The 23103-nt window shown below is 40.1% G+C and overlaps 1 protein-coding gene across 2 annotated transcripts; it reads right to left on the minus strand.

The window, feature by feature from the left end:
- Positions 1–598: 598 nt before the first annotated feature.
- On the minus strand, positions 599–21689 carry pbx1b (pre-B-cell leukemia homeobox 1b). Of its 2 annotated transcripts, none has more exons than XM_015017094.1 (7): positions 21414–21689; positions 19198–19388; positions 15857–15992; positions 13011–13059; positions 9461–9573; positions 6774–6863; positions 599–3756 (listed from the first exon to the last, which is right to left on the minus strand). In XM_015017094.1, exons 1-7 carry the CDS (start codon positions 21606–21608, stop codon positions 3664–3666), a joined length of 867 nt encoding a protein of 288 aa, XP_014872580.1. In that variant the 5' UTR covers positions 21609–21689; the 3' UTR covers positions 599–3663. The 2 variants fall into 2 exon arrangements, with proteins under 2 accessions (XP_014872580.1, XP_014872579.1); XM_015017093.1 differs by having other exon boundaries at positions 12900–13059.
- Positions 21690–23103: the final 1414 nt, after the last annotated feature.

Raw genomic sequence — 23103 nt, forward strand, 5'->3', positions numbered from 1 at the left:
TACCCATGTTTTTCTTGTGAAAGGTCTAAAAAGGCACTTGAGAGAGGTTGACAGAGTGTCTGTCTCTAATTGTATTTTAAAAAAATGTTGCATTAAAAATGATCCGATTGCTTGTTTACAGATACACACTGAACACACATACTGAACTGCTGTTGCCACTGGATACTTCTTGTATTAATTAGTACTGTTTGCTTTTCAGTGATGTTCTAGCATGTGTTTGTTGCTGTGATTTCTTGATTCTCTGTTCTTTTTCTCTCTTCCTGCAGGTGTAGAAGCAGACCTCTGAGGTGTGTTCTTGTCTTCTCTTTCATGTCTCCATTGCAGTTTCACATAAAGTTGTTTCATATATATATATATATATATATATATATATATATATATATATATATATATATATATATATATATATATATTTGTGTGTGTGTGTGTGTAATGCTCCACTTGTGAAAGTAAATCTGTTGGAGCTTCTACGTGGCAACAAAGCAATCCTGAGTGCCACCCTCCCAGACACGACAAATAAAAAAAATAGGATTAAAGATATAACCCAGCAGTTTTTACAGTGTACCAACCACACATGAAAAACGACAAAACGTCAATGTAAGCAACAACAAAACCCCCCTGATTTATTTGGAGTATGCATTGCCAGTACAAATAAAGAGCAGAAAACCCCCCTCACCTTCCAGCTAATGTTCTTGACAGACAAACAGGTTTGATTTGTGATTAAAAAGACAATATTTCTTCATTTGATACTTGCTTTTTCTATTTTTTTTTAACATAATCAGAGATCTTAAAAGTTAAAACCCGTCAAGAAAAAGGTTCCACAGTTTCACTCTGAAATCCTCATTTTAAAAAAAAGACGGTATAACATCCAAAACACTGCAGTACGTTATTTTATTGAAGAACAAAAAGACATGCAACAAATAAAACATTTCATGTTTTACAAATTGTTCCTTTCTCCTCCCATGTCTTCTTCTTTTTTTTTTCTTCCTTTCATATCCCAAAACTAAAAAAGCGTCATCACATGAAGCTTCGGTAATATTTGACAGGCAAATGTGAAAAGAAGTGTTGCGCCTTCTTTGGGAAAAAAAAAAAGAAGAAAAAACAGTTCTTGTGTTTTCCTTGCATGGCCGGCGCTGTCAGTTCTGTCCGATGCCTTCTTGTCAGTTCTGTCCGATGCCTTCTGAAGACATGAGTGAGGCAGGTTCTGTCCCCCCCCCCACCCTGCAGGTGAGAGGGGGCAGGGTGGGGGGGTCACAGTCATCCCAATGAGTTGGTTTGGTGTGAAGACTCCACCGCTGGAGCTCTGAAATCCACGATTTCAAACAAGTGTAATAAATACAAACACATCTTTAGAAAATAAGAATAAAAACAAAACATTTTGTGACTTCTGAGGACCAAATTTAAAGATCCGTTGGGTTAAAAAAAAAAGAAAAAAAGAAAAGAAATAAAAAAGATGTCCGTTAAAAAGCAGGTCAGGACAGCAGGCTTCAGTCTGTGGTCTGAGTGCATAACAACAGAACAAAACCATCCATTTCCAAAGATGTGAAAGAGGTGCATATCTACATACTGTACACAGAGCGCTGTTGGGCTGATTGACGTACAGACAGAGCAGACGCAGCTGAGACCAAAACAAACCAAAGAGACGCAGATCTCATCAGGAAGTGCAAGCAGGGGAGCGGCGTGCGTTTGGTTCTGGGTTCTCTGTGTTCACACTGCATCTATTTGGCTTTGAACACAGGACCCTCCCTCACTGGTCCTGCTAAAGCTCATCCGATTGTTTTTGGTATCAAAGTAGTGTTCATGTTTTCATCGGCTAGTCGTGTACGGCTCAGATGACAAACGTTACAATAAAAGGTCGCACGTTGGTAAGTGTTGTCTCTTTACGAACAGAGAAGAGGAAAAAAGAAACTTATCTGTGCCAAATATTTCTGATTCTTCCAGCTTTTGATTTTTCACCGGGTTATGTGTAGAAAAAATGATTTTTGCTCAATATTTGGCACAAAATCTGTCCGGTGTTTACTCAAGGTGAAGCTCTGATCATGTGTGGACATGCATCAAAACAGATTTGGTTACCAGCAGTTTTTGGCCTGATTTACTTCCATGTCTAGCGTTATATTCTCTCCCATTTCTATCCTCCAATCAGCAGGCGGCGTTGTGCTTCATGTCATATTGACCTGCTGAAACATCCCTGTAGTTTCTGATTCTTTTTATTTCCTGGATTTATGCATGCGGCTGGACATTTGTCTGAATTTGTGTCATTTCAGTCTGTTAATCGCAGAGACAGAAGTACTTCAATACTTTTTCACTACATGACTCAACAAACAGTCCTTTCCAAAATTATTTATACTTTCTCACATTTTGTCATTTTACAACCACAAACCAACACAAGATCACAACATGGCTCCTCTATTAACACTTTGACAGCATAGAAGGTCCTATAAAAAGCTCAGCAAATACTCAGGTCCACTAATTGCTAATTACTGCTGGCTAGTCTGGAGGAGCTGAGTCAGGGAGTTGTGCTTTGTGTACCAGAAGGTCTGTAGCTTGGAAACTGCAGCTCTGAGAAGGAGCTGTGTTTCGAAGGCGGAGGTAGGTCCACCCAGGTGTTTTGAACAGCTCAATGGTTGCCATGGAGATTAAATTATTTCTCAAACAAGCATGAAAGAATCAAAGCACCACTCCAAGTGTGTCTTTGATGATAATATAACATGATGTAAATCTAAAAAAACTTTGATTTTACACAACACTGCCCCTTTAAGAAATTTTCTAAAATTTGAAGGTTCTATTAAATTTTTTTAATTAATTTCCATTTGATGATTTTCAAATAAGTTGTAGTGCTTTTTTAATTTAAAAAATAAAATCATAAATAAGGGTATGATAAAAAATGGTAATTTTGTTTTGAAGGGTCGTGTAGCTTCATTGTTCAGTTGTACCGAAGACAAAGGCTGCTGACTCCTGATCTGCTGAAACATGGGAGGCTGAATAGATTGTAAATTCATGACGCACTTATCAGATTTTTATTTGTTTCTAGAAGTTTTATGTGTAACATATATCCACATTTTTCATCCTCTTTCTTTTCATGCACTTTTTTTTGTTGTTGTCAATCACATAAAATCCAATCAAAACCCGGTGAGGTTTGTGGTTGTAAGCAGAGAACATGCGGAAAAGCTCAGAGGGATGAATCTCTGCAGGATGTTAGTAAATGAGATTAAAACTGAACCCAAATTCACCTCCAGGGCTGAACTTTGGCAAGACGGATCCGTAAAAACAATCAGGCTGCGGGAACGATAATGCTAAATGGGAGCAGTTGAATCGCTTGCTGTGTTGGAGCTGAAACCAGAGGTAGCATGAGTGTGTTTCATGTGGCCACTCGGTGGGCTGGGAGCGGACAGTAGGAGTTCATGATAGAAAGTGAAATACAAAGAGGCAACTTGGACATCGAGTGGAAAATATACAAACTGTGAAGCCCAGACGTGAGTTCTCTCTGCAGGCTGGCGAAGCTGCTGAGGAGGTCCAGACAGAAAGAGGAAAAAAAAACTACAAAAATGGTGGAAGCATTGTCCCCAGACCCCGACTGCCTCGAGTCACATCCAGTCCTGCAGGATGGGTGGGGGTGGGGGTGGGGGGGAGGAGAGCGGTGGGTGGGAGTCGGAGAGCGGAGGATCAGTTGGAGGTGTCAGAGTGAATGCTTCCTGGTCCTTCTGTGGGGGAAGTCACTGAGGAGGGGGTGGGAGCGTCGGGCCAGCCTCCGTTAGCCTGACACACAAACACACACAAAGGACAGTCAGTCACTTATGGAAATATTTACAGGTAAAAATCATTCTGCAACTTTAATAACAACAAATGGGGTCAAAATTATGCATACTGTCCCATCGATATATCATTCAGCATCACTTTCCACCTGATTTTCAAAGACTGATATTATGGATTTTTAGCACAATCAGATATCATGTTACTTTGAGTCATTATGAATTTCTATTAAGTGAAATATGACTTAAAAGAAATCTGACTTTGTAATTTAACACTTTGAAATTAGGCCTCTGTCTCTTTAAGAAACTCCTGCTCTTTCTGAAACTCCGCCTTCAGGAAGTCATCACAACATGGCTCCCCTAATAACCCTTAAACATTATAAAAATAAAATAAAATCACAAAGAAGTAGCTCCTATGAAGAGCTTGGAAACTGCAGCTCTGAGGAGGAGCTGCACCTTGAAGGCGGGGCTATGTCCAACCAGGTGTTTATCACAGTTGAATGGTTGCTGTGGAGATTAAAGGATTTCTCAAACTTCCATGTAAGAATCAAGGCAACAGTCCAGTTATGTTTCTGATGAGTGAAAAACATTACGACATGATGTGAAGCTCAAAAAATTCCATTTTACATAACACTGCCCCTTTTATCAACGAACTTCTGCTATAATTCTGACTGGATATCTGAGAGCTCTAGCTGGAAGAAAAGGTGGATGTTGGTTCTCTGTCAGGAGCCAGAAGGTTTCACATCAACGCAGACTGAGAAGGAGCAGAAATGTGGTGCCAGTGCAGCTGCTGCACCTCACAGAGTGGATGGAAGGATGAACTTCAACTTCATCTTAAATCAGCAGCTGGACTTTTGAAACTTGGGCACAAGTGGGCGTTCCGACACTATGTTATGTTATGTTATGTTATGTTAGATAAACCTCTAACAGATAACAGGGAATTCTAACTGAAGCTAACATTGTTCCACAGAGAAAAAAATAGTTTAAATGATTAAAACTATCAAATTAAATAGAAAAATTCTAGATGAGTAAAACTGAAACTTGAAGTTTTCTGGCAGATCACTGATCTTTAAAAAAAAAAAAAAACCTCACCTGCCGATTCAGAATTTGGCTGATACTGATTTGTTTTGTCTGAATAAACAATAAATATAGCAGCAAAATCACTAGGTTATGGACGCACATGAGATCAGCTCATCTTATATCAGCCAAAATTAAGCAAACCAGGGTCATTTTATGGCTGCACCCGTAGTTATTAATAACTTTTTTAAGAAGACACACAACCTTACTTTAACTGCATCCATAAAAACACCAACTATACTGTCAGGACTGCCAGAACCAGAATCAAATCAAACAGATGTTTTGACAGAAACGGATCAAATCAGAAAATCTGCTCCACTAAAATGAATATTTCAAGACTTTTAGACAGTAAGGAAAACATCAGACATCTTTTATTTAAAAATAGGTAAACTATAAGTTTCCTTGAGAACAAGAACCATGCAGTGAAGCTGACTGTTTTATTAATCGGTCCCAATAGGAGTTCCTGATTGTTTTTGCAATCAGTTCCTCATTAGACCCTTTCCAACGATGTGGGAAAAACATTTTTATTCCTTAAAGAATTTAAATAGTTTGAGTTTTGTTTCTCTCCATATTGATCACGTGACATTAAATAAGTCTGTGGCAGCAGTGTAGTAAAAGTAAGAAATACTGCCACTTTCAGGTGGGAGTTAGCATTGTTTGAATCCAATGTTTTTGACTACTTATTTCCAGAATATTTGAAATAAACTCAGTTATGAATTAGTGTGAAAAAATGTGAGGATCTATTGATATTGCATGAAATTGTGAAAAACTGCAGGGACAGAATAACAGGGAGCAAATTATCTAAGGAATACACTCTGGGTTGATTAAGGAACTAAAATACAACAAAACCTGTTTCAAAAACCCAAAGAAAAATTTGCCTTTCATACCAGAATAAAAAAAAAGGGTAAAATGAAGTGTTGTAAAGAAGAAGCATGAGCGCAGCAGACCCCCCTCCTCTAACTTCCAAGCCATGGCTACATAAATCACAGACCAACAGCCTGGCTGACAGATATCCTGCTCCTCCATTATGCATCGCGGGGCTTCTCTACAGGCCGCAGCGCTGCAGAACACGGCGTAGTGTGGCAGTGAGGATGTGGAAGATGTGGTAGAGCAAGCAGGCGTCCAAGGAGAACTGCATGTTAGAGGTCAAAGGACTGGGAGGGAGCGGGCCCTGAATACGTTAGCGGCCTCTCAGGGTTAGCGCAGCCGGCTGCGGCGGCCGCTCCCAGCAGCCGGGGAGCCTATTTGAATACGCAGCCCGTGTTTTTCTATGCGGGAGACATTTCGTCTGATTATCATATGGCCAGTGAGGCAGGACGGCGACAGCGGAGGAGGCGAGGCGAGGCGAGGCGGTGACCGTCCTCGTCCTCTCGGCTCGCTGTCAGGGCCATTAAAGAGACAGGAACATGATCTGAGCAATGCGCTTGGATTGCTGTCCCAGGCCCACACTCTGCTCTCCTTGTGTCTGTCTTATCGATTTTCCCCTTTACGACACGGCTTGTCGCTGTGAATTTTCCTACTCTTTGCTGCCGCCAGCTAACACCCACCCACCCACCCTCCCCACTTCCACACCCCAAACTCTGCTGCAAAATAAGACAAACAAGACCAGAACACACCCCTGTGGCGAACGAGGAGGCCGCTGCAGCAGCAGAAAGAGCTTTTATTTTTACCGGAAGCTTCCGGCTAACAGCGGGTCAGGTGGAGGGAAGGAGGTGTCACCTGGGCAGGGGTGGGGGGCAGCAGGTGTCTGGACGGGTCTGATGGGACGTGACAGGCTCTGCATATGTGTTTATGTGTGTGTGTGTGTGCGTGTGTGTGTCCGGTGCGATATGCAGCCAATCAAATGGGTTACCGTGGAGCTGAGACAAGTCCCACTAAGTGGCATTGTGAGCCCCGTGGCGTCAGAATAATTGGCATGGAGAGAGAAGAGAGGAAGAGGATGCTTACGTTGATGCCCTGCGGACTGTACATCTGGTTGGCTGTGAGTCCTTCACTGTATCCGCCTGTCTGACTGATAACATGGCGAAGGGTATCCACCTGAAACATCCCCAAACAGCAGACAGAGCAAGGTCAGCGTCAGCACGAAAAATCACCAGAGATCAGAGCGAGGGACAGCAACTCTACAGGGTTCTGTCCTTGGAGACAACAGACAAACACAGCTCAACGAAGACAAGTACTCACTTTCTGCTAACAAAAAATGGAAATATTTACATACATGATGAAATATTTACTTGATGAAAACATAATTCTTTGTCTGATTGAGGAATCAGTGAATTGGGAATAGTCCTTTATTGGATAGACCAACACAAAACAGTGCATCTGTTGAGATGTGGAGGAAAAAGGATTCATGATTTTACAAATGAAACTTCTGGAAGTGTTGAGTGCATTTCAATTATGCCCCTTTACTCTGATACACCTAAATAAAACCCATAAGGAACTGACAGGCAACACAAGGGAGTTGGTAGAGGGGGGCAGGAGGGTATTTCCAAAATCTGGTTTTTATGACAGATTGACAAGAATAAAGTCACTATTGAAAGGAAGCCATAAGAAAGTCGGACAATCTGTCACTAGCTGCGTTTCCATTTGCGTTTCGATTGTGTTTCTTATTTAATGGAAATTGCACCAATTAGAAATACAAAAATAAATTTGCTTGTTTAAAAAACTCACCTTGTTCTGTAAAACATTTTTGAGCTACAAGGAGGTATTTTTTTCGACCATATTGAAGTTAGTGTAGTATCATGTAGTTCACAAAACACAAAACTCAACACTTTTTTCGCATCACACGAATCACGTGATCAACAAATAGGTCACTACTAGAGGAAAAGACAAAGAAGACAACAGGAAGTGATAGGAGGATGATGGAGCTGCATGGTTTTTTTAATGACTAATCGTGAACTAACTTATTCATGTGTGATTTCGATTGTGTTTCTTATTTAATGGAAACACAGTAATTGCAAAATTGTTCTTTCAACATTAGCGGAATAATGACAAAGTTTTGCTCACATTTGAAATGGAAATGCAGCAACTGTCACTGTTGCTCTGCTATGAGAGAGGACTAACTGGCAGACCCGCTTAACAACAGTCACCCCACTGTTTCCAAGTTAGTGACTTTGTTTCCATGTTTAGTAACATTTCAGTCACAAACACCATTTCAGTCAAAATCAGAATCAGAAGGTCAGGCTTTTTAAAGATTAGTGATCAGCCAGAAAAATGCAATCGGTGCATCCCCACTAAGACGTCACAGGTCATATAGGCACGATATCACAAAGATATCACCATCGCAATACCAGCAGGCACAATATTGAAATTGCAGAGGACTGTTTGGAGTGAAGTGGCTACTATATGTGAAGAGCTCTTAGGTTGTATTTTTCATTCTGACGCAATATTACATCAGTTGTTCAGAGACTTTCAGCAGCAAACGCTCACACCGGACATGAATAACATTGCCAAAAATGCTAAAGGTCAGACAGAGTAAAGACAGGAAAGTACTAGTATATCGAACCAGATATCGTCATCGTAATATTTACCAACATTATCGCCACGGCAATATTTTCATTAAATCGTGCAGTCCTATAAGGGACAAAGGACACATGTGGAAGAAGGTTCTTTGGGAAAACGAGGTCAAGATTGAAAGTGAACTGGAACAGAGGAAAACTAACATCACACATGATCCTGAAAACACCGTCCACATTGTGAGACATGGTAATGGAAGCATCATGTTGTGGGGATTCCATCAGTAAGACAAAATTGATGGGAGGATAGATGGAGCTAAATGCAAAGCAACGCTGGATACGAAGGCTGCAAAAGACCAGAAACTGGGCTGGAGCGCCACCTAGCAGCAGGACGGAGCATTTACAGCTATACACCAGCAGACTGAGTGAGAGGTGGCTCTACAAGGTTTCAGCTCAGGGGATGATTAACACAAATGCACTTCACACTTTACAGATTTTTATTTGTAGCAATAATTAAACTTATAATCTTTTTACCTTTCAATAAAATACATTGAAGTTTGTTGTTAAATAGAAAATATTTCCAAAAGGTTCAAGTTAATAATGTGAAAATATTCTGAACATCTAGACCCATGACTTCATAGTATTCTGACAATAGTTTTTCCCAACTACATGTAGTTTTTATTAGCTTTTACTTTATTTCTTAATTTTATATATATAATTGTATGAATATTTGTATTTTGTGTTGTATGTTTTATGGGACCATGGATGGAAGGTAGCTTTCTGCTATACTCGGTACATTTAATGTTGTGGTAATGTTATTTACCACAACATTAAATGTTCATTAATATGCACTGTAACATTGAAATAAAATCAATCAGTCAAATAAAGAATATGTAATAACCAACACAATAACTACAGGTCACTATCAACCCTGATAGTTCTTGGAACATTTTTCAGTTCAAAGAACATTTCAAACATGTTTTATTCATCTTGCACCTTAACCCCAAAGCAAACCCTAATAATCTAATAATTTATTCACAGCTTGGAGTGAATATATTTCATAGATTTAGTGGGGACTAACTGTGTTATACGTCATAACTGCAGGCAGAGGACCAGTAAGGTAATGTATGTTCTAATGAAAGCAGTGGAGGAGCCTATTTCCTGTCCAGCACTGGGCCCTACCTGCGACTGCACGTTGGCTCCCACCTGAGCCCCTTGGTACGAGTCCCCATTGAGAGACTGCACGCTCATGAACAAGTCCCCGGAGTTTGACATGTTAAAAGAGCCAGCAGAACCTGGAAGGAGAGAGGGAGCAGTGGAATCACAGAGAGCCAGCAGGAGAAGCAAGACGAGCCGTTCAAGCAGCATGCACAGGTTAGTGAGCAGCAGCAGCAGCAGAAGCAGCAGAAGCTGGCTGACATCAGAGCTGCTGAGCCAGGAGAAATATCCACAGGGACAGTCTAGGCTTTAACGTTAATGTTACACACAGAGGGAGCAGGCTGTTTGTTAGGCAAACAGGAAATAGAACAGGAAAATGCTCTCTTCGGCTGTGATTATCACTGACTCACTGACAGAGTCTTCTATCACCACAAACACACTTTTTTTTAAACATTTGATCCATAGTATATGAGTGAAAGCAGGCTTCTGTCACTTATATAGAAAAGCTCCCTGTTTATGCTAGGCTGAGCTAGGAAACCACTTTTCACTCGTCATAAAGTCTAACACTTAAACATCTTCAGAAAAGCTTTAAAAAATTAAGTCCAGTATTTCTTTTTTTCATACCATTTTTAAAATGATCACATTCTGTCATATGAACAGATCCAGATAGACATTAGCATTGCTATGTTCCAACTTAGCAACGCTAATGCTAATGCACCAAAGCAAAACCAGGAATCAGTCACTAGAACAGAAATGGAGAATAAACATAAAAACTACCAACTTCTGAGGAAATACTATTTGTTGTATTTTTTATATAGACTCTGTAGTTGAAATCATAAAAAAACACTGCCATGCTTTAAATAGCCATTTTGGAGGTTTTAATATGGCAAACATTGTTTGAATTAGGCTTGTTTCCAGATCTGAGCAGGTCTCTGGACAGTGTTCTGAAACTTTGACACCTGTTTTCTCACTGATCTCTTTTGATGAGCGCCAACATTCAAATGGCCACATCTTCTTCATTTTTTTTTCTTTTTTATGTGTTTTAACATCATTACAAAGCTTCTAAACTTTCAGAATCTGTAACTCAAAATGCTCCCACTGAAAATCGTTCCTGGTGTTCCCGTGGCCAGTCACATTTATTTTATCCTGTGTGAACTAAAAGTGGCTTCATGGACATATGAAGAAGGGGACTATCATTTTTCACTTGTGTCTACAAGGAGAGAGGAAGGTGAAACGATATTGATAAGAACCCAATGTGGTGATACTCCATAGGAAACATGGAAGCAGCTCTCAGTCTCAGGCTGGCTCATGGTGGCCATTTTTTATTTTTTATTTCCCTTATCTGCTATATGTTTGAGTACAGTCATATACATTTGTATGGACCCCCAATAAAGACATGTTAAAAATCTGAAAACAAATTCATCTTTTATTGCAGTAGTATAATTCAGCAATGAAAAGTGTTTATGTAATTTAGGCAGATTTAAACAGTGGGGAAAAAAAATCCCATGTTGAGAATTCATTGATTTTTACCAATATTACTGCTGTCATTACTGATACAGTCATTACACTCATACAGTTCCTTTAAAGTAAATGTAACAAAGCCATTCTTTAAATGGAGTTTTTGATGAGGCGATCAGCTTCTCCAACTTCTATTTAGCGATCTGTGGCTTTTTATTCATAGTATGACTAAATCAGTCATTAGCCACTTACATTAGGTTCTTACACGGGGGCTAATGTATGTTCCAAATGGAAAGCAAAGTAAAAAAAAAAAAAAAGCCTCACTGTTAGAAAACTGCATCTTGTTTTCACTAAATCTCCATAGCAATCATTACAATATCGTTTACACACCAACTAGATGTTTGGTATTGATCCAAGAAAAAAATTAAATATTTTCTGTTCTACCATGACAAATATCAACATGTGGTGTTATCTGTGGCCGTGTGTTTTCGCTGAGAGTATGATCTGGATTTAAAGCAACAAACACTCCAAGTTCGTTTGGCTGGAGAAAAGGGATGAAAGTAGCTCACTTCCACTGTGAAGCTCGATGGAGAATCTGTCATGCTGTGGGTTAGTCTCTTTTCAAGGCCCTGGGATCTTTGTATGAGTGCGTGGCATCATGAACTCTTTGAAATACTCATGAATTTTGACTTTGTTGAAATGCAGCTGTGTGGCACAAAAACTCATGCCAGGGGCCATCATTGAAAATGGCCTTTGGGGCCACACTTTGGACACCCCAGATCTACTGAAGTTATGCAAAGTCATTCAAATGTACCTTATTTTACACTCCAAAATCTTTTAGAACCTAAGACCTCTAACACCTAGAGTTGTCATTTTGATTTTTGTACGAATGTATTAAACAGCCGAGGTTCCAAGAACTGTGGTAAACGTGATTTTATTAAATGAACAGTATTATGTAAAATCAACTTTTTTGAACTTTGCATCATGCTATAATTACATTATACCTGGAGTGCTACCTTGATTCTTTAATGCATGTGTGAGAAATCCTTTAGTCTCCATGGCAACCATTCACCTGCATAAATTGTCTGGTGGAGACGCAGCTCCTCCTCAGAGCTGCAGTTTCCGAAATTCTGCCTCAAAGAGCAGTCCTCCCCCCAAGACTCTCCACTCAGCTCCTTCAGACTAGTCAGCAGCAATTAGCAAACACCTGGTGGAACTACTGAGCTCATTATAGAAGTTACCTCTCAGTGAAACACCAGTAAAACATTGTTAAAGGGTTAGCAGCGATGTTATGATGACTTCTTGAAGGCGGCGCTTCAAAAAGAACAGGAGCTTCTTAAAGAGACAGAAGCCCAATTTTAAGGTGTTAAATTATGAAGTCAGATTTCTTTTAAGTCATATTTAAGCCTCTTTATAACAACTGGAGGTAACATAATTACCTAACACTGTCCTTTTAAAAAGTATTTCTTATGACTGTACTTCAGTATAAGGTGAGTTTGTGCTACTGCAATAAAAGGTAAAATCATTTTTAAGGGTTGCTAAACATTATTACCAGGGGTGCCGACACATTTGTCCATATATCAGAGTTTTTGGCCATTTGTACTACCAGACGTATCTTTCGAATGCCATTAGAAATCATTTAACACAGTGATGAGGGCACACAGGATTAATTGAGAGCAAGTAGAAAGGACAGTAAGGACATGGAGACTGCATGAGGGCTCAGGTTGCTTAAACTCTAACAGCTCTTTTCCACATCGCTCAGAGCCATACTAAGCAGATGTAGGCACTAATAATACTTGCTGAGTATAAGCATTGAGTCTATTTATGGAAATAACAGTGCATAATTATGTGATGGGCATAATTTATGTAGAATAGTGGCCTATTTAGTCCTTTACAAAGGAGCGTTACAGCATCAGCACTAATAAAAGCCTTAAATGTGTTACACTGATGGACAGAGAGGAAGTATATGTCTAACCCCAGCAGAGCCAGGGACTTCCTGTCTCACCTGCAGAGTTTGGAGTGGAGGGTGAATTTGCTTGGCTTCCATGTGAGGATGCATTAGCCGCATTCACGGCAGTTCTTGCAGCATACATGTTGGCTTCTTCTTGGAACTTACCAATGTTTTTCTTGTATCTGATTCTTTTATTCCCAAACCAGTTGGAAACCTGAGCAGACAGGAACGAGAAAAAAAAGAGAAGAAAGTTTACTTCTCCAGACATATAGCCACACAGAGCCTCTTTAAAGAATAGTGTTTAGCTTGAATGGCCTTTAATGGCATGTGGAACACTGCAGAGAGCCACTGTCAGGAGTGCGGGCTGCACAGACTGGTGCTGTGAATCTGCATTAGTGCCAGAATGGAATGATTGCCAATAACAGTCTCATTATGTCACCATGACTGCAGCTATCATCAGAAGTCACGCAAGCACCAATCAGTCAACTTCCGCTAACACCCATTACGGCTAATGGACTCCCAGATGAAGCCAGGGGGGTAATCCCAGCCCTAATGATAAACAACATTAAAATGAAAACCAAATCAATCCTCCAAAGTTTCTAATAGACAGAGTAGGTAAACATTCTCCTTTGTTATAGCCAAGAAACTGAAACTCCACAAATCACCGAGCTACCGAGCAGCTTCCACCGTCGAGCCCAGCTGCATCCTTAGATCATTTGGTAGAAATTAATGAAAGCAACTGAGAAAACAATCCATTCCCACATGATGGATTCACAACACAAACTGCTGTTTACCTTGGCGTTGTCATTGTTTTCCTTATTATCAATTCTCACAGGATTGAAACAAGTGGAGTTGCTGAAGTGTAGAGATGACACAAACAACAACAACAAAAAAACATGAACAGGATTTTTAAATACTTCACAATTGTGTGATGCCACAAACTTTGGCACAATTCAGATGTCTTTAGTCGTGTGATGAGTTCCTATAACAGTTACAGTAGGTCAACATGGGACTGGATTAACATGGGACAAGTATTAAATATTCACTATTTAAGCTCAGGTTTCTGTCTTAGACTCATCAGCTTTAGAAAAGCTAATGCTGCCTTGTGCTAGTGGCTATTTTTGTGGAATTTTAGTTGGAATTGTGCAGTGATGACTGGATGTGAAGGATGGAGCAGCTACTTTAGCTCCCAATTAAAAGACTCGTCCTAAATCCCATGTGATTCTTTCTACCAGACATTGGAGAGTGGACCTGTGCTGTTTCCAGGATGCTGGTTATTTTGTAGCTACTATTGTTATTGCTTTGTTCAAGAAGAAGTCCAGTTACAATGTCTTGTGAAGGTATTAATATCCCTTCAATGTTTTCATGTTAACAATAATATTGCGCATTATTCAGGGATGCACAATATATCAACACAAATAAATAGTAGATGATAGTCATTTTTTAAAACATAATCAAACTGGGGCAATATTAGCAACCGATATTTGTTTCCATCTTGTTGCCGTTTGTTTCAGAAGGGGAACGGGAGAAGTCTGGTCATGTGACAAGGATGGTAATGAAGCAAAGGATTGTGGGAGTTTAACTGAAACAGAGAAGCAGTGGTGAAGTCAGCGCTGAAGACACAATGTAGAAATGTGTCTACATTCAACATTTTTTTCAAGGTGTTGAATGGGTAATGAGATATAATAAATATACAATATCAGTAAATATCAGTAAATACTGGTTATTGGTCATAACATCAATGGATATTGATATAAACACCTGGATAAGACCTGGATAAGAGCAGCTTGGATACAAACATACTGTAAAACTAAGTTCTATAAAACAAGTTTGGTTCCTGTGGTCATAAGTTTCCAAAATTAAATTTAGCATAGTTTAACCTTGCTTTTCTTATCCCTGTAATTTTTTTTTTACCTTGTCTTCATGAGGCTACAATGCGTTTTTATTTTGTTGTTTTTGTGTTCTTTATTATTTTAAAGTATTGCACAATGAGTGACTTTTAAACATGTTATATTTATATTTATTGCGTGCTTGTGTAAAATTTCCTGTTTGGCAAGAAAGTTGACTTGGTATAAATAAAGTTAATTGATTTAAGTTTGAAAATATGATTTCTTTAATTGTACATCGCAGTTGGGCGAGACAACATGATAAAGTGCAAGGATGTGATACTTCAGCAAGGTGTGATTTTAGCTGTAACTCCATTGTTAGTAAATCTCTCTAGATGAAGGTGGTTCAGATCCCCCATATCTGACTTATACTGCACTGAGCAATTCCTCAGATTTGTGGTGTGGTGTGTTATGAGGTGCGTTTTTGTGATTGTTGTGGTTTAAAATGACTGACTTATTGATTATATTTCATTTCAACCATTTCAATATTGATTATATTGAAATGGTTTTAATTACAAAAAATTAATGTTTCCTTAATGTTTAGTATCACACATGCTTTCATCTCCCAGGTTCTGTTTTCAAGAGATGACGTGTCATAGGAAGTTAAATTAGAATGGTACGAAGGGGATTGGTCAAAATTCCTGTGAGTTGCAGTGATTGGTCAGAAAAGAAGGAATTTCAGAAAATATTAAGATGATTGGTCAGGATGCAGGAAAGTAGCGATGACCAGTGAAATTGCAAGTTTGCACAAAATTTATGAATGATGAATGAATTTGTATTAATATTTGCCATCTCAACTTCCTGCAGGGACTGACTAAGGATAAAACTTCAATTTAAACTCACGAGGGCATGTTGATGTGCAGTTTGCGTTTCTACTAAAGGAACCTTGTCACACCTCAGAATGAGCTTTTACAGTTTTTTTGAAAACTGTAAAAATGATAAGGCATATTTACACCATATCTGTTTTAATGAATAGAACAGCTAGAAGAACAGAAGAGCCGCCTGTATCCAAAACAGCCTGTGAACCTTGTATTAGGTCAGTGGTCCGGACGTTGACAGCATCTTCAGTTAAAACGGTCCTTGTCCCACAGCGGGGGGTGAGGGGAGCCTCTGATCTGCTCGTACCTGGGCCACTGTGATGGCACACTTCTTAGCCAGCTCCTCTTTGGCCTCCTCGCTGGGGTAGGGGTTGCTGAGGTGTGAGTAGAAATACTCGTTCAGGATCTCCGTTGCCTGCTTGTTGAAGTTTCGTCTTTTCCGCCTGCAAGGAGAACAACAGGTCGGTCTCAGCGCGTTGGACAGCAACAGTGTGAAATCTGACCTGACCCACCAGGTTGCATCCAGTCATTGACTCTGCAGCATTCCCTCACACTGAGCATGCACGTAGTGACAGTGGAGAGGAAAAACTCTCCTTTAACATGTCTGACTGTTAGTCACGTTGTTTGGAAACACTCATTTCTGCACAACTATCTTGATGTCCCACAAAACCATTTCAATCTGTTTGACACTTTGACCTGTGGCACCTTGATTCTGTTGCCATACTGATGGCTTCACATCAGGAACTTAATTCAGTAAGTGAGACAGATTACATAGATTAATTCCACTTGAAATGATGCTTTCAAGACTTCATTTTTGGTAAGTATGTTGATTTTCTGCTTCCAGCTAATTAAAACATGATATTTAAAATTACAATACTACATCAGACCAATAATAAAACCTTTAATACAGAAATGTGTCTACATGTTTAAAGGTTGTTATTTTCAAAAGGAGCCTCGTCATACTTTAGTGGTGAAGCAATCGCAGTTTTTTTTAGTGTATTATCATTCTTTCCATTTTTTTTTGTCTGAAAAGTCACCAAATACAGAAACCAAATGACTAAGTTACCAACAGTGGGATGACTATTGTCAACCACACATATGCAGATGTGACTTGGGGACTGTGGCTGATTTTCAGACCTTTGCAGAGATTAGATCGGTTTCACATGTCTCAGCCAATCACCAATCTCCAAAAATCAATTAGATTGGGGTAGACTTATCGGCTGACCGCTTTATCAATGCACCCCTAGTTTATCATGCAGAAAAGAGGGGATGGGTGATATGGACATAAAATTTTATCAAGACATTTTGTGGTTTATTTTTATGATTTATTGTGTTAACAAAAAAGTATCAGTACAAGAAATCTTAATATTCACTACAGCCTTCTTAGTAAAAGTATATCAAACTGTTCTAAAAATAAAACACATGAACCTTGACCCCAGATTTATTAAATAATATACTCATACCTATAAATAAGACATAACAATTGGATTCAATAAAGTATATCTAAGCATAACATTCAAATTGCAACTTGCATGTTTTAACTGCTACTTTTTTCAGGTTAAAATCAAAACTTTCAGAATCAGATCGTCAGATCAGAATTCAGGATTTTGCTACTACATTTTATAGGCTCTTCTTTAAAAAAGATTTTTTTTTATGGAATGCTGGTTGTAATTGATAATAATACCTCAGTAAATGAAACCCTACATGAGCTTTGTTAGAAGCGTATTGGAAGCAGGATCTAGGAAGCCATGCTGTTTGACAGCAGAGACGCAGGCTAGACTGATCCGACATGAACACCAACATATTTATCTGCCAGAACACCTTTAAGCAGACGGAGCAGAGCGGAGCTTTAGAGCTGGCTGACCCCTCCATCTTCTGCACCTATCAGGTCACGTCTGGCGGCGCCACATCCCACCAGGGCTTTACATAAGCTGAAAGGGAACTCTTCAAAACCTCTTTGCATGTGCCGGCTGGCTGAGGAGATTTGCGCTAAAACCTGTGTCCCCCGCTCCAACAGCTCGCAAGAAAAATATGTAAATGTGCACAGCATGGGCTCCAGCAGCCAGTAGATTAATCAGAGGTGCAGAGCATGCTAGTGCCTCTCAACCAGTAAAATCTTTTGCACATTTCCCATCCTATTCCCCTCTTTGCTGCTGCTGCTGCTGCTGTGGCGGCGGCACCGTCATGTTCATTTGCAAGAGAATAGATAGGGAAGCTTTATACGGGCGCACACGCCTCATTTAAATGTTATGCCTCCAACCCAGGCTTTGAGTGGGATTTATCCTTGGAGAAATTTATGCAAATCCAAAACACGCATCAAAGAGAACAAGCGATTACATTAAAACAGGGAAACTGTTAGTGTTGCTGAGCACACGGGGAGCACTTACTGGCCGACTTTGCTGGGTGTTCTACTCTAAACGGCATCCAAACCAGCCCGCCTTGTGTGGTACGCAGCAAAGAAAAACTACCAAACACACCAAGCTCCGAATGTCAGTTCTTCATAGGCGTATTTGTGCTGTTGTTATGCCGACAGGGTTTCTGCAGGTTTCACCAACTCAAATTTAAGCCTCTTTAAGAGAGATATAATTCAATGTAAGGCCTGTTTCACAACAGAAATGTATAAAGAAAAGTTCCATATCGTATATCGTTGTGGTGCCATGCTTTATTGCACAGAACGAATGTCCCGTTGTATGGGTTAGCAACAAAAGTGATTGAGTGGCAAAGATGAATATCGTCCAGCAGTGATAAATTTACACTTATCCATGACAAACGCAAAAAGCTAGTAGGCTAGAATGGTTAGCAGCTAGTTAGCGGTAGCTTCGACAGTCTTGAGCCACAGAACGCAATGAAGATGTTTGTGTGAGACTCAATCTGCTACCCAACAGAAAAGTCTAAACTACATAGAATATTAGATTATACAGAGCCCCCTAGAGGACATGGGGTGATTTTTTTCTTTTGCGTTACCTCGCAAACATATTGCATTCCCTCACAATAAATTTGCAAATACACTCGAGACTTTATATGTAATCACAGAAAACTGGTCAAAAATCAATTGTGTTTGTTATGTGATATCTTTAGGTGGAGATGGGACTATTCATGAAAATGACCCTTTATTTCACAAACAGGGTCGTTCATGAAATAAACGACCATTCAGACTAACAGACTAACTGTAAGATGGGAATATTACACTGAGAAAAAGAAATAGTTTAAATATTCCAAATAGTTTGGATGTTTTCTTCTTTACTTCTTTCCTCCTTTACTTTCTTCTTTTACATTAAAAATTCTGTCATGTTTATGTTTTAGAGTAGAAATGAAAAGCTCATGTTTGAACTGTTTTGCTCAGGCTTCTTACACACAAGTTTGTGTTTGCTTTATTCAAAAGAAAGATATAAAACTCCAGACAAGTCACAAACGAGATACTAAAACACAAAGAAAAACCTTACAAAAACCTTATTTTGTAGCAGAAAGATATTCAATATTCAAGATGTTGCTTGAACTGCCTACTACACATGACCTGAATTTCTACTGAATTTAAGACATTTTAAGGTCTTAATTTAAGATACATGAATTTAAGGCCTGTGTAGAGCACAGAGCAACACAAATGTGCACACAGATAGAAAAAACACACACACACACACACACACACACCTGGCATCGAGGAAGCGGGAGCGCAGGATCATGACAGCTTCGCACGTGCTCTGCTTGAGCTGCATCTGGATGGAGCTGAACTTGCGGTGGATGATGCTCACCATGCGCTCGATCTCTTTGGGTGAAATGGGCCGCGTGCGCGACTGCTCCCGCAGCAGGTTCATGACGTGGGTGGTGAACTCGTTACAGGCCTGTGGAGAAGGCAGCAGCGGTCAGTCAGAGAGCAGCCAGCCTCCGCCCGCTCACACACAGCTGCAGATGGAGATCCTCCATTTATCAACAAGGCTGTGCCACATCTGTTGCGCAGAGAAGAGTCGCCTGTATGTATGAGGTGCAGTGTTCTCAAAACCCCCGGATGGAAGATAAGGACTTATATGTTTCATATTTAACAGAAATTGTGATTGAGAGAAACCGGTGACAGCTGCTCGCTCTCAGACAACACACACTAACGGCGCGGCTAACCCTGGGAGTCGGCGTTTGGTTGGGTCTCCGGTGTCGCCGGGCGTGAATGTGCTGCAATATTCCGCTCTCACCGTCTCCTCTTCCCTCTTTCTGCTTCTCATCCCCATCCCTCCCTGGATTTAGCTGTGTCAGGGTCTGTCTGTGTCTGTCTATCTGGGCCAAAAGCGACACTGTTGTCGCGGATGCGGCGGATGTAAAGGCAATGAGAGGAATGCACACAGTGACACGATGCGCTACATATGATGGACTAATCTGGGATAGGAGGCATCAGAAGTGAATTCCTCTCTGACAGCTGATGTACTGTACATTAAAGAAAACACAGTGTGTGCGAGGCTTGTCACTTTATTCCACAAAGAATAAATGAATAGAAAAGAGCGATTCAATTCATATCAGCGCTGAACTGATATAGATTCTTTCTGATGTTTAAGGCTTACAACCCAAACATATCCTGCTGGCTTCATGATGGTTTGGAACCGACCAGATAGATTAGAAAATGGCCTGGAAGAGCCATGAACAGTTTGACCTCCTTTCATATTTTCACATGTACAGATGTAGATGTGTTTTATCGAGATGTAAAATTATTGTAGATTTATAAAGTTAGTAGAAAATGATAGATGGTTTTCAAAATGTTTTACAAATATGGAGCTGAAAAGTGGGGCATGCATCTGTTGTAAAGTCTATTTTACATTGACACAATTCAGAGAATCCGATTATTTTCAGAAGTTTGAACTAAAAGGGAATTTTAAAAATGTGTTTTAAAAACAAAATCTGAAAAGTGTGGCATGCTGTTTCATTCAGCTTCACTCTGATTAAATATAACATGACTGTTCTGACTGCAGACACTTTGAAAAACAATTGTATTCAATTTTTCCCACTTGAGGAAGTGCCACAGACCAGAGGTTCTTTTGGCTAAAAAAAGATTAAAAACATTACAAAATCTAATGTGGTATTTTAATGCTGTGTGAAGGTAGCCTCAGTATGATTCATCCTACCATATCAAACTTCCTCATCTATGTTGCGGAAAAGCATCCCCAAAGCATGATGTGGATGGTGTGAGGAACACAACCACATTTCAGCAGAGATCGTGTCTTCAGGATGATGTGCATTTTTAGTTTTTCACCAAGCAGAGCTTTTTGCATTTGACCCCATAAATTGGAGTTAGGTCCCATCTTCCTATAGAACCTTCCTTAACCTGTTTACTGAATCCTCCACATGACATTTTGACAAACTTTATATTTTGTTCTTCAATAATAACTTACTTCCTGACATTTTACCAAATCCTCCATGTTGTTTTTATCAATAACGCTGTCAGTTTAGGCCATTCCTCCTCAACTTTCTTTGAAAAAGTCAGCACCACATGGCTCCTCTATTAACCCTTTAACAACGTTTTTACGTACATTGCACTGAGAAGTGCAATGTACGTAAAGAAGTACGCTGTGTACCACCAGATGTTTGCTAATTGCTGATAGCTAGTCTGAAGGGGTTGAGTAGAGAAGTTCTGGGGAAGCAGAGATCTGTGAAGCTTGAAAACTTCGGCTCTAAGTCCAACCATATGTTTTGCACAGCTGAGTGGTTACCACGGGAGATTAAAGGATTTCTCAAACATGCATGAATTAGAATTAGAATTTATTTTTGTTGTTGTTGATGAGGGAGTAACATTACAACATGATGTAAAGCTCAAAAAAGTTGCTTTTAAACAATACTGCTCCTTTAGCATCAATAACCAGATGTGCAGCTGGTTCTGCTGTCCTCACCTGTTCATACTTCTCCAGCTCTGTGTGGTAGATCTGTCTGATCTGGGACAGCTTGGCCCTGTAGTCCGAGTGCTCGGCTGAGTTGTCGGCCCCCACGCCTCCCGAGGCGGCTGCCGCAGCCGCTGCTGCTGCCGAGCCCCCGCCTTTCTCCGGCCCCGACACGCCCTCCGCCAACAGCATGTTGTCCAGGCGCATGAGCTGGGGGTCCGGAGGCTCCTCCTCCTGGGCACCGCGGATGCTGAGCACTGTGGTGACAAGAGGAGGTCAGAGGTCAGTCTTAAAAGGTCACACCTACAGCTGGGGTGATGGTGATGTACAGTTACAAGCTGTCAGCGACGTAGAACTGCTGCACGCCTGACACACAAGCATGGGTTTAGCAAGCAGAGGGAGGGAAAGGTAATCTCAAGCAGAGGGAGAAGGAAGTAGCTTCAGTATAAACTGAATCCTTCACCATCAGTTAAGTAACAGGCCTGACATGATAACAAATTTTGCTGGATGATAAGTTATTGCGATCAACGATGTTATTGTTGTTTTGAGACCATTTTTGATAATATAAAGGGAATAGCATAAGAATACTAGAACACATTCTCAAAGATCAATAAACTTTAAATTCTAATGAACATAAATTCATTAGAATTTATGTTCATTAAAACATAAATTTTAATGAACATAAAAATGTATGTTCATGAAATGACATCTGATTGGCTGGTTCAAACATCAAGTAAAGACAACTTCTGAGTTTGTTAGGATTCTGGGTCAGTATTTTCACTACAAATGCATAAATGACTTTACAAAAACATACATAATATGAAATGTGAAAATTTATTGTAATTTGGCAGTGTTCACTGTTCATATCAGGATTTCTTTGGAATCCTGCATTAAACTTCTGTAGTCTATAAATGTATATGTAAAGACAAAATAAAAACAATCATTTCAGTTTGTGTAAACAACACTTTTGGCTACAAAGATACTGAGAATTAGGCTTTAGAAAAAGTTTTTGTTTTTGTTTACCAAGTGATGAATTGGAAAGATGAGCAGCAGATAAATGGGACAATAACAACATAATCCAGGATGATTTAGTATTTTGGGATCTATTCTCCATCAACATTCCCTTTTAATTTTCTTCTGTGTCATCATGTCAGCCGCTCTGGTAGAAGCTGTTTGTCTAAAGGGATTGGAACAATTCCTGCACATGAGCCGGCCCATTTAGAGTAAAACACGACATGACAGAGGATCGCTAGCACATTTCATATTAACCAGCATGATCTAATGTGATGTAGTGAAGCAAGGTGTGTGTGTGTGTGTCCAGTTTGGCAAGTCAGATGGGTAAAAAAATGGCCATCCACTAGAGGTCTCTCTTGCCATGTAGGACGTTTAAATCCCACCTTCCATTTTCTGGGGTGAAATCAATGCCTGGCTCAGACTCGTCCTCCTCCATCCTGAAGACATCCATTTCAATAAGAGGCTCCTCTAAAGCATTCTGCTCGACAACGGGGCCACAAGTTCCTAACGGATCCCAACATCAACCCAGAGTCGGACTTTGTCGTGGGGAGCACTTCATTAATTCAGAGAAAATGGGAGCGCTTGGTGTGATTACCGGGTTGGTTACCCGAGAGGGTTTGGGGGGTGTCATAAGCATGAGAACAAGGCCTACTGTACAAGGACCCCACCACCCGCCCCCCCAATCCCC

Source organism: Poecilia latipinna, unplaced genomic scaffold (assembly GCF_001443285.1).
Source record: "Poecilia latipinna isolate Pla-1442-1.1 unplaced genomic scaffold, P_latipinna-1.0 Scaffold2102, whole genome shotgun sequence".
Classification (NCBI taxonomy): domain Eukaryota; kingdom Metazoa; phylum Chordata; class Actinopteri; order Cyprinodontiformes; family Poeciliidae; genus Poecilia; species Poecilia latipinna.

Coding starts and splice junctions, on each gene's coding strand:
- pbx1b (XM_015017093.1), bottom strand. CDS start 21,608: ATGCGCCTGGACAACATGCTGTTGGCGGAGGGCGTGTCGGGGCCGGAG. Junction 19,389..21,413: donor AGCTGGAGAAGTATGAACAG/GTGAGGACAGCA, acceptor CCTTCTCCACAG/GCCTGTAACGAGTTCACCAC. Junction 3,757..6,773: donor ACAGTCCGCAGGGCATCAAC/GTAAGCATCCTC, acceptor TTTGTGTGTCAG/GCTAACGGAGGCTGGCCCGA.